The 14,219-nt window shown below is 37.8% G+C and overlaps 1 protein-coding gene across 6 annotated transcripts in view; it reads right to left on the bottom strand.

Annotated features, from left to right (window-relative positions):
• RIMS2 (regulating synaptic membrane exocytosis 2) overlaps positions 1-14,219 on the bottom strand; it is a 457,774-nt gene that overhangs the window by 55,002 nt on the left and 388,553 nt on the right. For all 6 annotated transcript variants that reach the window (XM_014965521.1, XM_014965515.1, XM_014965517.1 and 3 more), the window contains one exon: positions 4,756-4,997. In XM_014965521.1, the coding sequence (XP_014821007.1) occupies positions 4,756-4,997 (242 nt within the window). The remainder of the gene's footprint in view (positions 1-4,755; positions 4,998-14,219) is intronic.

Here is a 14,219-nt window from a genome sequence, read left to right as displayed (position 1 = left end):
TACATAAGACTGAATGTATGGACACATAGCAAATGCATTAGTATCAATGATCCATGATGTGGTACCAATTCTAAAAAAAGTCTTGACAACATAAATTAAACTACTTAGGCTTTTGGATATAATCAGCCCCCAAACACAGTAACTCTTGGCTAACTAACGAAAAGACAAAAAATATTTTCTCAGCTAAAGGAGAAATGTCAGCTTAATAAGGGAAGTCAAGTCTCCCAGGTATCCACCTTTCAGAGACAGTGCATGTAAATTCAAAGGGAAATCTAAGATTGTGTAATCAGAAGAGGGCAAAGACTTCACTCATTAATTAAATGTAACTAAGAGTCACAGATCTGTACCTGTATGGAAGCCCCATCATCAGTTCCTTCAGAGCTGTCCAGCAGGAAAAGGATTGCATTCCAGATATGAATTGCAAAGTAAATACTGTTAAGATGCTGCTTGGAATTTGCATTTTGTATTTATTTTCCTCTGTAAAGAAATCCTACTTTTCCAGTAGGAAGGGTGCCTGTGGAATCAGGACCTGAAGGTTACAACATAAACAATTTCTTATCTGCCACATGTTATCTTGTAGGAATGGTTGCTTGACCCAAGTGTAGAGCGTATACCTTTAGCTGAAAAGGTACATGAACCACAACTAAAATGAGTTCTGATTTACCTTGCCATACTACTCTGGAGTATATTGTCTTTTAATAAAGTCTTATCTTAAGTAAAAGTTAGCTTAAGTAAATTACTTTTGTGTCATCCCACCATTACCTTGACTCCAAGGTCAAAGAAATTGCAGGAACTTCCAGGCTCTTTTTATTTTTTTTTATAGTGCTTTTAAATAAATGAAATCAGTTCACAAAATATTGATTATGTATATTCTGATACTTAAAATTTTCATTAAATCAAATAATAGGAAAGAAATATCACAGCAATGATACACATTGTTAAGAGGAGTGTGAACTTTTAAAAAACAAATTACAACTCTTTAAGCCCAAATGGAAACCAGAGAATAAGTATTAGCTATTTTTTATTCATGTTTTCTGTATTCCCATGGTCTTAACACTGGCATTTCTTCTGCTCTTTCTTTTCTCATAACAATAGTGATGCACAGAGCACCACTGAAGATCTTTTAATGTAATGAATATGAACACTTGGGTTCTTTTGCTATGATAATCTAAAAAGATCAGTTCCTAGTGCCTATGTTAATGTGGTCAGACCTTTTCAACTTCTTGGATTATTATTTTACTCTCATAAATTACCCTTGACGGGCTCGGTGAGCAGAGTTAACAGATTAGCAGTTTTCTAGGTATTTAAGACTGTATATGTTTGAGAATAAAAAAGCATTGCTTATTCAGGTTTTCGTCATATTTCAGATGTATTCAGTTGTCTCTCTGGAGGCCTTCCAACACAGAACATACACTAGCCATAGTTGAATGAAATCCAAATACCATTGCTAGGTAGTTGTTGTTATTAAAATTACTCCTTTTACTCCCACCTGTAAGAATAAATCAACATCCCCTTTACCAGTAAAAACCCAAACAGCTGTTCCTACCTGAATAACCTAAAGAATTACAGATCAGATTAAAAAAAACCCTTTTACTTAGTTTGAGTCTCAGTTTCTCAACACTATGCCAAATAACAAGAAATAACATAAAATTAATTTGAAAAGACAGTAAAAATGGGCCTTTTAAGGCATTTACTATAAGTCTGATTCACAGTCCTGAAAGCTCTTATGATGATTTACTTCCAAAAAAATTTCTGGCATGGATTTAGTCATAAAACATGAATGAAGAAAACCACTGAAATACAATTATGCTTTACAAAACACTAGAAAAAAGTTTCAGAGATACCAACAGGCATTTCTTCACTGAGTTCTGTATAAGCACACAGTTTATAAAAGCCTAGTTGCTATAAATATGATCACAGCTCTCTATAGAAGCAGTATTGTTATGTCATGATATCAGTATCTTTTTCAAGCCTCATAGGTAAGGAGATATTTAGCTGATCAATTGAATGATACAATTTCTTCAGAAACTACCTAAGAACCTTTACACTTTGACGAGTTTCTCAGCCTTGCCACCTGAGTACCTCCTGCCTCTCAGTTCCAGAAAACCACTGACAGGACATCTACAGCACATGAGTGTTTTGATCCCAGCCCTTGTGCCAATGCTTGTACCAATACAGAATTCCTTGTGCAGATACTCACCATCTGAAAGCAGGAACAGGATGAGATAAACCAGGGAAATTTTTAAATTCATTTAATACATTAAATGCAAATTTTAATCCTCTGGCGTTTATGCATAACACACGGCTGTCCAATATTTTAAGATGTGCCGATGGATGCTTAAGACATGCAAAACACTTTTTCGTGATGTGACTTCACCCTCACCCACCCAACAAGCCATCACCATGGGCCCCTGGAGACACGGCACTGTACACATACCTCATCCAGGGGCTGACCAGCGGCCACAGGCTTGCCCACTGTTTGACCAGCGTGTTTGTGTGGCCCCAACTATTTAAATGATGCCACGTGCCTGTCCTGTTAGATGCAGCCACATGTGGCCACCAGAGAAGGCCCTTCAGGAGTGCTGAGGGGCAAACAGGGCAGCAGGAGCTGGTGTGGGCAACAGCTCTATGAAACCACTTGATACAGGAGGGCCCTTTTCCAAAGGCAGCAGCGGGAGGTGCACGGGTTGCTCGGTCAGGGCCAGGCACAGGCCAGCCCCGAGCACCCACCTCTCCCAGGGACCAGCCAAGGGAGAAGGGCTGCCGGCCAGAGCCCCGCAGGCTCCCCTGCTCACTGCTGCTCCTCTAACAGCACTGAAATAGGCACCCTTAGTCAAGAGTTTTTCCGAACACCCCACTCGCAGACGACAGGTCAAGAGACCTTCAGTGCTTTTTTGAAAGAGTTACATTTCACATTTGTCCCAGACTTGAGCATCTAATCAGTTGTTGGGCAACTGACTGGATACAACAGGGAGAAAAACTTCAGATTAGAAGTCCCAAATAACTAAGACAGCCTGGTATTTAAATCAAACCAAGGAGAGACACAAAATACAGATTTTTTTTCTAGTGCTGAGACATACTTGAACAGCATAAAAAGAGCTGACATCCTTCATTTAATATCTCTTACAGTAAGGGAGACCAGATTAGCTCAGAACTAGTCATGTAATGCATTGTATTTGACTTGATATTCAAATGCATCAATACAGTTACATACTGAAGTACTATCACATGTAAAATTTAGATTTCTAGGTGAGCAAGTGGCTAAGATTTTTTTCTTGCCCAACCAGACATTTCCCAGAAATGTATAAAAATTACTTCATCTTTTGCCTCACATGCATTTGAACTCAGAGAAAACAGAAATGTACAAGAGACTGCCATTTCCATACCCTGCAAGAGAGTTGGATAAAACGTGAGACTGCTGTAAAGACTTGCCTACTGGTGGAGTCATCAGTGCCTGCATGATTTCAGAACTTTCACTATATATGTTCATTCATTCTCTCCTGTCTCGTATCGCAGCCAGAAAGACACACACTCAAGCTGCCTGCTCGCTTTTTGTACTCCTCCTCCTTCTGCACTGTTACCCCTCTAGCTTACCCTTCCTTTCCCGCCCTTCTTCTACTCTTTATATCCTCCCCCTACAAAATTTTACTTACAAAATTTACCACAATTTCAGACATTGCAAATCATAATTTTGCTCCATTTACTTGTACATTAAAACTCCTATCACTTCGATATAAACTGCAAACTTTCTGGAGAACTGAAAAATCCTTATCAGTGTTTGAATGGTTAGCAAATGGAGACCTTCCAATGGGATCACGCACAACTGAACACCATAAACCATATGACAACATCATAACAGTTTTGCTTAAATGCTGCACATACAATATATCTTATGTATATACCTTGAAATATACAAATATATATGGGCATAACTATATAAAATGCTTAAACACTTTATATATATATATATGTCATGTAAATACAAATTATCTCTTTCCATGTAAAATACACTTGTCCTATACAGCTTCCTTAATTGACAATGAGAGCCTTTCAGAGTGCATTATATGGATTTTCCCTGAAATAGGAGGAATAGAAAAAAAAAATACATATGGTAGTAAATGCTTTAGGCATAAAAGCAGAAAAACTCTCCATTTTTCCAAGGTAGAATATTTCAGTATCAAATTTTAACTGAGATAAAATGAAATGAGGAAAATTTATACCAATGGTGAATATGCTTGTAGGCTGAAAAGAAATTAATTAAAAAGCAATAAAACACTTGCACTAAACTAATAAAATACAACAGAACATTTTTTTAAGGAAAATTGTTTTGTTTCAAAATAAGGTTACGTTTTCAAATGTGAAATGAAGTCATCATATTTAAATATGCATTTGTGACAAAAGCAGAGGAGTTTTGCACCATTTCAGCGACCCTTCACAAACTTGCAGTAAGGATGCCCCCCAAGAGAGGTACAGTGGCTCATGTTGGCTCCTGAGAAGCAAGCAATTAGTAGATCAAGCAGGTTACAGAAAGCAGAAAATAAAAGCCTCAGTCCAACCTGAAAAGGATCTTTGCTAAAAAAAGAAAATAGTTTAGTAAATGTCCAGAGAAAAAAGATGTTTGACCATTTTCTTCATTCTGTAGAACATTGTTGATTAGACAAGTTCAACAGGGCATCCAAATGATTAAACAGTAATACGTACACATTATGTACATTAAAATGATAATTTGAGAGGGGAAAAAAATCCAGTTCCTACCAGTTTGGCTGAGTTGTGACGTGCTACGGCTTTTTCGCGAGAGACCCACAATGGCGACCATCTTTGCACCGATGCTGGAGCGTCTCTTTTTGCCACCACCACCAACAGTGCCCACTGCGGTGTCTGACTGGCTGCCGTCGTTCTTCTCCAGCGTGTACATGTCCCCGCCGATGCTGGTGCTCTTAGTCATGTTCTTTCCTGAGGCGCCCATCTGTCTGCTTTGCATTTTGGATGTAAAGACACTGTCAGCCAGTGGATGGATAAACAGCGCAGACAAAGAAGAGTAAAAAGGGGAAGACAGAAAAGGACAGGTTTCAGATGGAGGGTTTTGGGAGACTGGAGGGTAAAAGCAACTAATTCACACAGGTAGGGTTTGGTTTTTGAGAGGTGAAAGGGAGCAACTTTAATTCTAGGTACCTGTTTGCTCTCCTGTAAACATACTTGACTCATCAAAATTTTGTTTAAAGTGACAAACTCTTATTTACTGATTGTCTTAAAACATATTATCAGCAAGACCATACCAAAGAATTAATACATCAGTATATCATATCTATATTTTTTGCTTGGGAAACTTAAATTCTGCAATCAGTGCTCTGCCCCCTTCTTCTCCCATATATATACACAAATAATGTGTATTCCTCTGGGAAACAGATATTTGATTCAATAGAGTGGAAAAGGCTATCAGTCTGAAGTCTAGCTTTGGTTTCTAAACATTCAGACATTTCAAGAATGTCTTCAAGTAATGTGCTTTAGCTCAGTCATCTTACAATTTTCATGAAATTGCACAGTAATGAACAGCCATAGGTTTTTTGTTCCCTCTCTTCAGCAATAAATACATGCATTATATATGTATTTCATACAACACTGTTGCTATGTGACATAGATCACCATAACTAATAAACGGAACTTAATTCTAATATAAATTTTCCACTCATTTACAGACTGTTTCAACATGTTCTGTGTGGCATCATCTAAATTATCTGCTGTAGCATTTCACAAAATGCCCCAGGAGCACCTGATCTGCCAGTGGTCCAGTCTAAGTGACCTGTCCATAGGTAAGCTTAGGAAGTGTGATTAGATGAGTGAACAGTGAGGTGGATTGAGAACTGGCTGAATTGAAGAGCTCAGAGGGCTCAGCACTTAAGCCTTGATTATTCTGTTCAGTACAGTGCATCTCACTGAAAATTGCCACTAGATAGTATTAGACAATCCACTAAACAGTGGAATATTTCTGGAAACCAGGGGAAATTACTCATTTTTTGTCCAAAAACATGCAAAAGCTATTCCTAGAGCTTTACCACTCAGTAAATGCCCATAGAGTAAATTTTAGTGGGTATAACCATACTCCTTTCCCCTTACCTGTAATGGCGTGAATCTATTCCAAAAAAGGAAGGTTATATTGCTTCTGTATGAAGTTTTTATAATACGTGTTCTGGCCCACAAACATTTAATACAGCGCCCCCAAAAGCAAATGTTTCACTGGTTCTCTTCCCACTGACTCAAAGGAAAATGGGATGAGGCATCAGATTTGGAACAACTGCAACTATTTAAGGTATTTGAGAGGTACCTCTAAAGTGCTTTGCTCTCTAGCTGACAGCTGCATGTGCATGAAGGCACAAAGTGCTCCGGGTTAAGCCACAACACAGAGGAAAACATAAGGGGTAGTTTATAGAAGTGGACCTCTGCCATCAAGACAAAAAAATATCAGGTCTGCTTCTGAAGGAAATTATAAAGGAAAATATGAATGCGAGTTTGGATCAAGACATGGAGAGGCACAAAAGAAAGCTGGGAGAGAGACTTAGTGGCCTTGCCTGGACAGACTATAACAAAAGACTGCAACACAGCAATAACCCAAAAGTTCTTTTCTTATCCTTTTTTAACTCTCTTTGTTGTTATATGTTAATGCACACTGACTCACATTGGTACGTTGAACACTAAGGAAGGAGTCGGGTAGGAAGCAAGTAAAAAGGAAAGCAGGGAAGGAAAAAAAAGTGGACCTCTATTTCTAGGGATTTTTAGCATTATAGTAGCTTACTTGTAAGATGATAACATCACATGCTTTATTTTCTTTCAAACAAAATGATTGATAGGGATTGATTCCCAGAAACAAGATGCCACAGAAACTAGTTCTCAGTTTCAACATTACCTTGCATATAAGAAATACTGGACATCTACGAAGAACAGTGTTGGGAAACGATAGCATCTTCAACTTTACCTTATGCAAAATTCTTCTAAGAATCAGAAAATTAGAGCCCCTTATCCACTAATGCTATTTTTAACCCCAGTTCTCTAAGAAATACGATTAATATGACTGTGTTTTCTGTCAGGTCTCTCTTTTCAGTATTTTTTTTTAATAGTTCAAATTTGACAGGAGTAGAAAACTAGAGCTATTTAGTTTCTAAAACTGTTTTGAAAATAGATCCCTGGAGAGAGATCTTATGAATGTCCCTGTGGGGAAAGACTGTAGCAAAAGTCATTACTGAATCTCCGTTATTTCATGTGGGAGCTCATTCGCACAGGACAGACTAAAAGGGGAAGCAACATTTTTACTACTTGCAGAGCAACCGATTCCAATGATCCATTTTTCAAGAATGATATCCAGAAAATCAGTGGGTTCCTGTTATATTTACTAATAGGAAATAATAATTATAGCACTACTTTATAAGTGATATTAACATTTAGGAAAGGTCTTATGTCATAGCAGTGAAAACAGAAACAGAAATATTCTCTTTTCTCATAAAACTTACACTAAGGAGAAAGTTCCCATTTCCTGAGTCTAATGTGCCTTTGAAGTGCTTCATGTGTCATTTCCCAAGATGTATAATTCTATTTAAGTGCAATGGATTACAATAATTATGCTTATTAAAGAAATCGATGTGCTTAAAAAGGTTGGCATGCAAACAAAGTTGCTATAATTTCACTATGCAGTACCTATGAAAGCAGCATGCATTGCAAAAATTTGCTCCCTGGCTGCTGTCTAAAGGCTTCTTTACCACAAAATCAAGCTTTGCTGTTTACAGCACGAATAGCGTGGCCAGCAGGACTAGGGAAGTGACTGTCCTTTGCAGTCAGCACTGATGAGGTCCCACCTCAAATACTCTGTTCAGTGCCCCGCACTACAGGAGGGGCATTGAGGGGCTGGAGCGTGTCCAGAGAAGGGCAACAAAGCTGGTGAGGGGTCTAGAGCACAAGTCTTATGAGGAGTGGCCAAGGGAACTGGGGTCGTTTAGTATGGAGAAAAGGAGGCTGAGGAGAGACCTTATTGCTATCTACAACTACTTGAAAAGAGGTGGCTGTTAGTCTCTTCTCCCAAGTAACAAGTGGTAGGATGAGAGGAAAATTTCTTCACTGAAAGGGTTGTCAAGCATTGGAACAGGCTGCCTAGGGCAATAGTTGAGTCACCATCCCCAGAGGTATTTAAAAGGCATGTATATGTGGCACTCAGGGACATGGTTTAGTGGTGGACTTGGCAGCATTAGGTTTGTGGTTGGACTCGATGACCTTAAAGGTGTTTTCCAACCCAAATGATTGATTGATCCTATGATTCTCAGGCACACTGCCTAGAGGATACAGACCCTGCCCCATGCTATCTCCTGAACTGTTCCTGGACTGAATCAGGGGCACATTATCAGTGTGTCCTGCATAAAGTTATGATAAGGAGGACAAAAACTTCTTAAACAATGTGGATGATCATGGGATGGTGCTTAAGATTGTGTCCTGGCACTGTCTAGTTTGCTGGTATAGACATAGCCATAAATCCCATAAGCTTTTTCTGTATGCTTTTGAAGAAAAACAGTAAGCAAATACAAAATTGCTACCCATACATCGCCTTCTGGAAAATGCAATGTTAAGTTTCTGGATTTCTTAAAGGCATTTATCTTCAAGATCTCTTTGCAGAAACCCACTTATTTTCAAAACAGGGAGTGCAATTATTCTCTGCAATCAAATTTGCTGTCAGGGTTTCCCAGACTCCTACTATAGCAGATAATGACACTACCTTGTTTTTCTCCCCAGTTTGTCAATATCTTTGCTGAATTACAGAAATACTAAACAACACTGCCAGATAAATTCTCTCAAAATACAATGCCTATGACTGGCTATTGGAAAACGATCCCTTTTGGAGCTGATGGACAGCAAGGGAATACTATAAAGTGCCTAAAGGAATCCTCACAGAAGGGAGGCAGAAAAGTAAGTTTTGTATGATCTTTGCTTCAGTCTTGGTACCTCCTTCTTCAGACAGTCCATTTCCTTGTTACCTGACCAAGAAGGAAAGCAGTTGTGTGTGAGATTTGGCTTAAGGAGAGGAAAGATTTCACAGTGTGAAAGGATCCTGCTGTAAAAGCAGAGAAACTGTTTTGAAACCACTTTAAATACAGCTGTATAGCTAGTCACTCTTGCACCAGGTAAGATGGACAGCAGTGTGGGAAAATGCTCCACATCCTAGATAAAAAGGTTTCAGATAAAATCCTTGTTTAATCAACATTTTTGGATGTTAACAAGTAAGAAACAAGTCAGAAACTTCATCTAACCTCTCCCAATTTCTGACTGACTTATTAATGCTTTAGAGGTGCTTAATAATCTTACAAGAAAATACTAATTTTAGAACTAATTGATCATATTCACAGCTGCTGTTACATTTCTCATGAAACAGCTGCAGATACACTGAATCCTCATTGTTTCATATGTATCAAATGGAAAGTCTTGTCCTGTCTCCATAGTTAAAAACCTGCAGTCTTTGGCCGCAACTTTTGAGCCAGTTGCAAGTTGGACAACACCTCACTAGTTGGACAGATTCTTGCCTACAGAAACAGAAATTTGTTATAGAAACTGGCTGATTAGCACAGTAAGCACCAAATTTCCTCAGGAACCTTTTTAGGCCAGAAAAACAAAACAAGAGAAAACACAAACTAAAAAAACCCTACTGACACCTGGGAGTCCTTATGTTTATCATGCCTGTTGAGATTTACAATATGTGGCAAACCAACCAGAATGGGGATGGAAGAACTAAAGACAATGACTCCCTTGAAAGTTGTTACTGATATAAAAAGCAATTATGAAGTCCCACAGCTTAAAGAACTTCATTAAGATTTTTGCAGGCATCCTATGCTGCTGCACAGGGCAGTACTGCCCGTTCTGTCTGTACATTAATTAAGCAATACAATTGCAAGCATCAAGAAAGGCTAATCTAGGAAAAATATACTGACTCAGTGTTTGTCCATAGACAAGAAATACAAATGACAAACAGGCACAAATCCAAATCTTAGGACACCATGAACATTCAAAAAACGCAGATCATATCCTTTGTCCTCTGCCACCATCTCATTTTTCTCTCCTTGACTTACCAAAACAATAATCAGACTCTCATAAGGTGAACATCCCTCTTTCCCTGCATTTCATGTGTTAAATAATATCATAATTCATCTGCCAGCTGCAAATCAGTCCCAGCACCAGGATCCCCAGCTCTGTAGCTCAGCTAGTGACTTGCTGAACTGAATGGCAATTTCCCATAACCCATAATTGTCACCCGGCATTTTCTCATGTCCCACTTCCCTGTCATTTAGCTTAGTTCTCTGTTAACAATCCCTAATGAAAATTAAGTACCTGCAATAGTAAAAACTCAGCTGCTAAGCATGGAGCACAGCCATGTGGTGTGATGTCCTCGGGAAAGGATTTTAACAACTTTTCAATTGCTGTAATAGATATTTTCTAAAACACATCTCTTGCGAGACTGGAAGGACCACTGAAGACTTTGTGTGCAGCTTTTTACAAGCAGGAGAGGAATTTTAATGCCATTCCTAATAAACTTCTTAACTCATTTGGAGAGGCTTAATTTCATTAATTTGCTGAAGAAATTTAACAAAACCAGCATTATGGGTACAGCTGTGATGTAGAAAATAACATTTCCATGGGAACAATGCTTCTGGCCAACGCACGCATTCATCTGCCGATTCACATCAAAGAGAGACACTGCAGGTTCAAAATTAAAATGACTTAGTCTCCTGAGATTCACTTGGTCAAAAATTATCCTATTAACTAACTTGTGATATAAATCTCAAATAGCTACTGGAGTGACTTAATTTTTAGGTTTATTTTATTGAAATTACAACAGGAAAGTTGGTGGGAAATGATAAAACAGTGATCACACTGTATTCTGTTTCGTATATTACTATTCAAAGAAGACTTTGTGTGTGCACATCTCAAAATAAAAGTAACAATATTTTTATATGAAGTATCTGCTTCAAATGGTCTTTCACTAAAAATCAGAAATACCTCACCTGTTACAGTACATAGGTTGACTTGGACTGGATCTCCCCTACTCTGCTAGTGAGCTCTGCACACTGTTTTATTATTACAAATTAATAAAGGTGTAGCTTTTTCCATATCATGCCTAGCAGGTTTTTTTTAATAGGAACAAATTTCAAAATCATTTAGGGTCAAGCCGTTGCATCACTCACCAAACATTGCCACAACAAATGAGTGATGCAGAAAAACCACTGTAACTGTTTCCAAACACTAGCAGTTGAATTCTCCACAGAGCTTCAGAGATTTTTTAGAAAAGTCCTTACCATCTCTGAAAGGATAACTGGCCATTTTTTATATAAAATTACAATTTATAACACATTTTTATTATATAGAAACTTTTAACTTTAAACAGAATTAACATTATAATAAAAATTATTATATTCATCTTTATCTATTGTTGATAAATTTTCAAGTTTTCCTTTACAAAGTTATTGAAAAGCTTTATTACCCCGCTAACAGTAGAGGACCTTTGCAGAAATCCCTTCCTTCAATACAGTGAACTAAACCAGCCATTTACTGTGTGTGAATTCAAAAGAAGGCTAGCAGGAAAACTGGCTGAGGTCCAAAAGTCTTGCATTAGTCAGCTGACATATTAGTTTGATACTCATTTGTTAATACAAGCAGTCCATACGAACTCTGGAGGCTTGGCAATAGAGCAAGTACATTCAAAACAGAGTCAGTTTTGAATAACATCCAAAATCTTAGAGTTTAGAAAACATCTTTAACCCAGCCTGGCAAAGAAGCAGTTGCATTTGTAAAAGCGGGTTAACAACAAGCTTGTCAAATTAAAACTGACAGTGGGCAACCTGATTTAATTGAGAGTGTCTCTTACACAAATGCACCTTGCATGTACTTAATCTGAAAGTTAAATGTTATGAGCTTATTCAAAAGTACTTTTGAATTACAGTCATCCAACAGAGACAGAAGAGAGGGGTCATTCTGTTTTCTGTATTAAGACTGCTGACTAAGTCAAAAGCTATAATGGAAGCTTGCTTAGCGCTGCCCAGATTTGTTCCTTGAAGGGCTGAAAAGATCTCTATGAAATGAAAAGCAAGCAATGAATTGACAAATCAGACTCTAAATCCACTATGTGTCCCAGAAGTAAAACCATCAGAGAAATAATAAAAAACAAGGTCTGGAAAGTGAGAAAAAAATCAGACTTGAAGGCAGAAATTCACAAAAATATATAGAGATAAGAGTCATCATGTATTGCCTCAGGGTAAGAAGAAACACGATTTATCATCTTTACTTGCTAAACTTAAATGAGCTATAAGGAAAATTTTCTTATTTAAAAAACACATTGACAGCTAGAATACTTTGAAAGACAGACATGCAGGAACTGGATAGGATGAGCTCTGAGATTACACTACAGGGAATATCATATAATACACAGGGAAGTACCAGACGTCCTGAAAGGGCCTTATTTAAATACATTGCAGTATTCAATGTGAATTTCACTATAGATGTATCTAGACTTATGAAATATTGGAGTGCTTTGATTAGCACTGTACAATGTGGATATGCTCATGCTCCTTGTTACTGTTCATGCGAATGTGTGCAGCAGCTGGTGTCTAAAGAATAAAGCAACTCTGACATTTCCTTCATTTTTTGTAAATTCAGGTTGCTTGAGGACTCCAAAAAATCAGGGTCAGAATAGACACTGCTAACATCTCACAAACCCACAGCATCTCTCTGAATTGATCTTCTGGGACTGAGAGCTAAATGGACACGAGCAAGAGATCTGAAGCCATAATTACCTCAACCAAAGAGACATTATCTGGGACACCATGATCTTGCCTGTCTGCCTCCTGTCACTTTGACAAAATGACTTTGAGTCACTTTGGGCCTCTGGGGGAAATTAGAAAAGCATACAGAAAACTTAAGACCATCATAAAAAGAAAATGTTGTGAGGAAACTTGGCTTACATCATTCTGAACACAAGTCTGCAAACTTTGTTTTTCTGACCTGAGGAGGACAGGTCTATGACCAGAACTCCCTGCTGAGGCAACGTGCATATTCATGTGTTTATCTTGGGCGTCCATAAGAATTGTGCTTGTGTTATGGCTACAATCGGGGAATCACTGGGCTTCCAGGTCTCCCAGTGGCATTTGTACAGCAATATATGGACATATTTCCTGCTGACTTAGAGGCCACCAGATGACACAACTGCCATAAGGTAGCACTTTATGGACTTTATAGACTAAGAACACCATGCAGGTACACTGATAATACTGGACCAAAATGTTCATGTGCTTGGTCTAATAATGTCAAAATCAGATAGACTGGCAAGGTCAAACCACTGGCCTATCACTTTACCATAGGTATTAAATAAACAATAGTAAGACCAGCACTGGGCCCTTGACCCTTGGTTAAAAAATCATATTTGCCAGGTGTGTCTGGAAGTGTTGCTTCAAAAGCACCTACACACAAACAGTAACTATGCTTCAGAAATACTTTTATGAAGTAACAATAAGGATTTTACGTTTGCTTCTTAGAAGGCTAAGGGATAAGCTTATTAATTATTTTTAATGAAGTACATTTAGAGGAATCAGAAAAGGAACTATATTAGTTTAACGGAGTATTTTAACTTCTCTATTAAAATAATACTCAGGTAAAAATAGTGAAAACATACAGCACTAACATGCAGAAAACATATAGAACCAGAGAATCATAATATCAAAGAAAGAAAAGCCTGACAGGCTTCAACACTCAATTTCTTGTTTTTCTAAGTTTCTACCCCATGCTTATTTGATGCTATTGCTATTCATGTCCACAGACATATTGTGCTCAATCCTGTACAAATAAAGATAAAAAAGTCTGTCTATTGAAGAACCTATGATTCAATCTCATTTTAAGTATCTTCAGAAAGATGAGCCTTTATTAATACACTTAAATGCGCAAAAACTAATTGCAACATTTTTATTTGCTTCAAATCCTCATTTGAATTTGTCCCTTCACCCCTACTTCCCTGAATGTCTCCAGGGCATTCCACCTCTTTTTCTTTTTTTTTTTCTTTTTTTTTTTTTTTTTTAAATCACTCTGCTTAAGACCTGTCTGCATGGCAAAATTAACATGAAACATGCAAGGCTTCGTTTTTCAACTGGAAGATATAGTCTGCTTAGAGCAACTCTCATTTGACTTTGATATTTTCGTTCTAGCAG

Source organism: Calidris pugnax, unplaced genomic scaffold (assembly GCF_001431845.1).
Source record: "Calidris pugnax isolate Ruff unplaced genomic scaffold, ASM143184v1 scaffold41, whole genome shotgun sequence".
NCBI classification, from domain to species: Eukaryota; Metazoa; Chordata; class Aves; order Charadriiformes; family Scolopacidae; genus Calidris; species Calidris pugnax.
The sequence above is the reverse complement of the archived record's forward strand: the minus strand, read 5'-3'. Positions and strand labels throughout refer to the sequence as shown.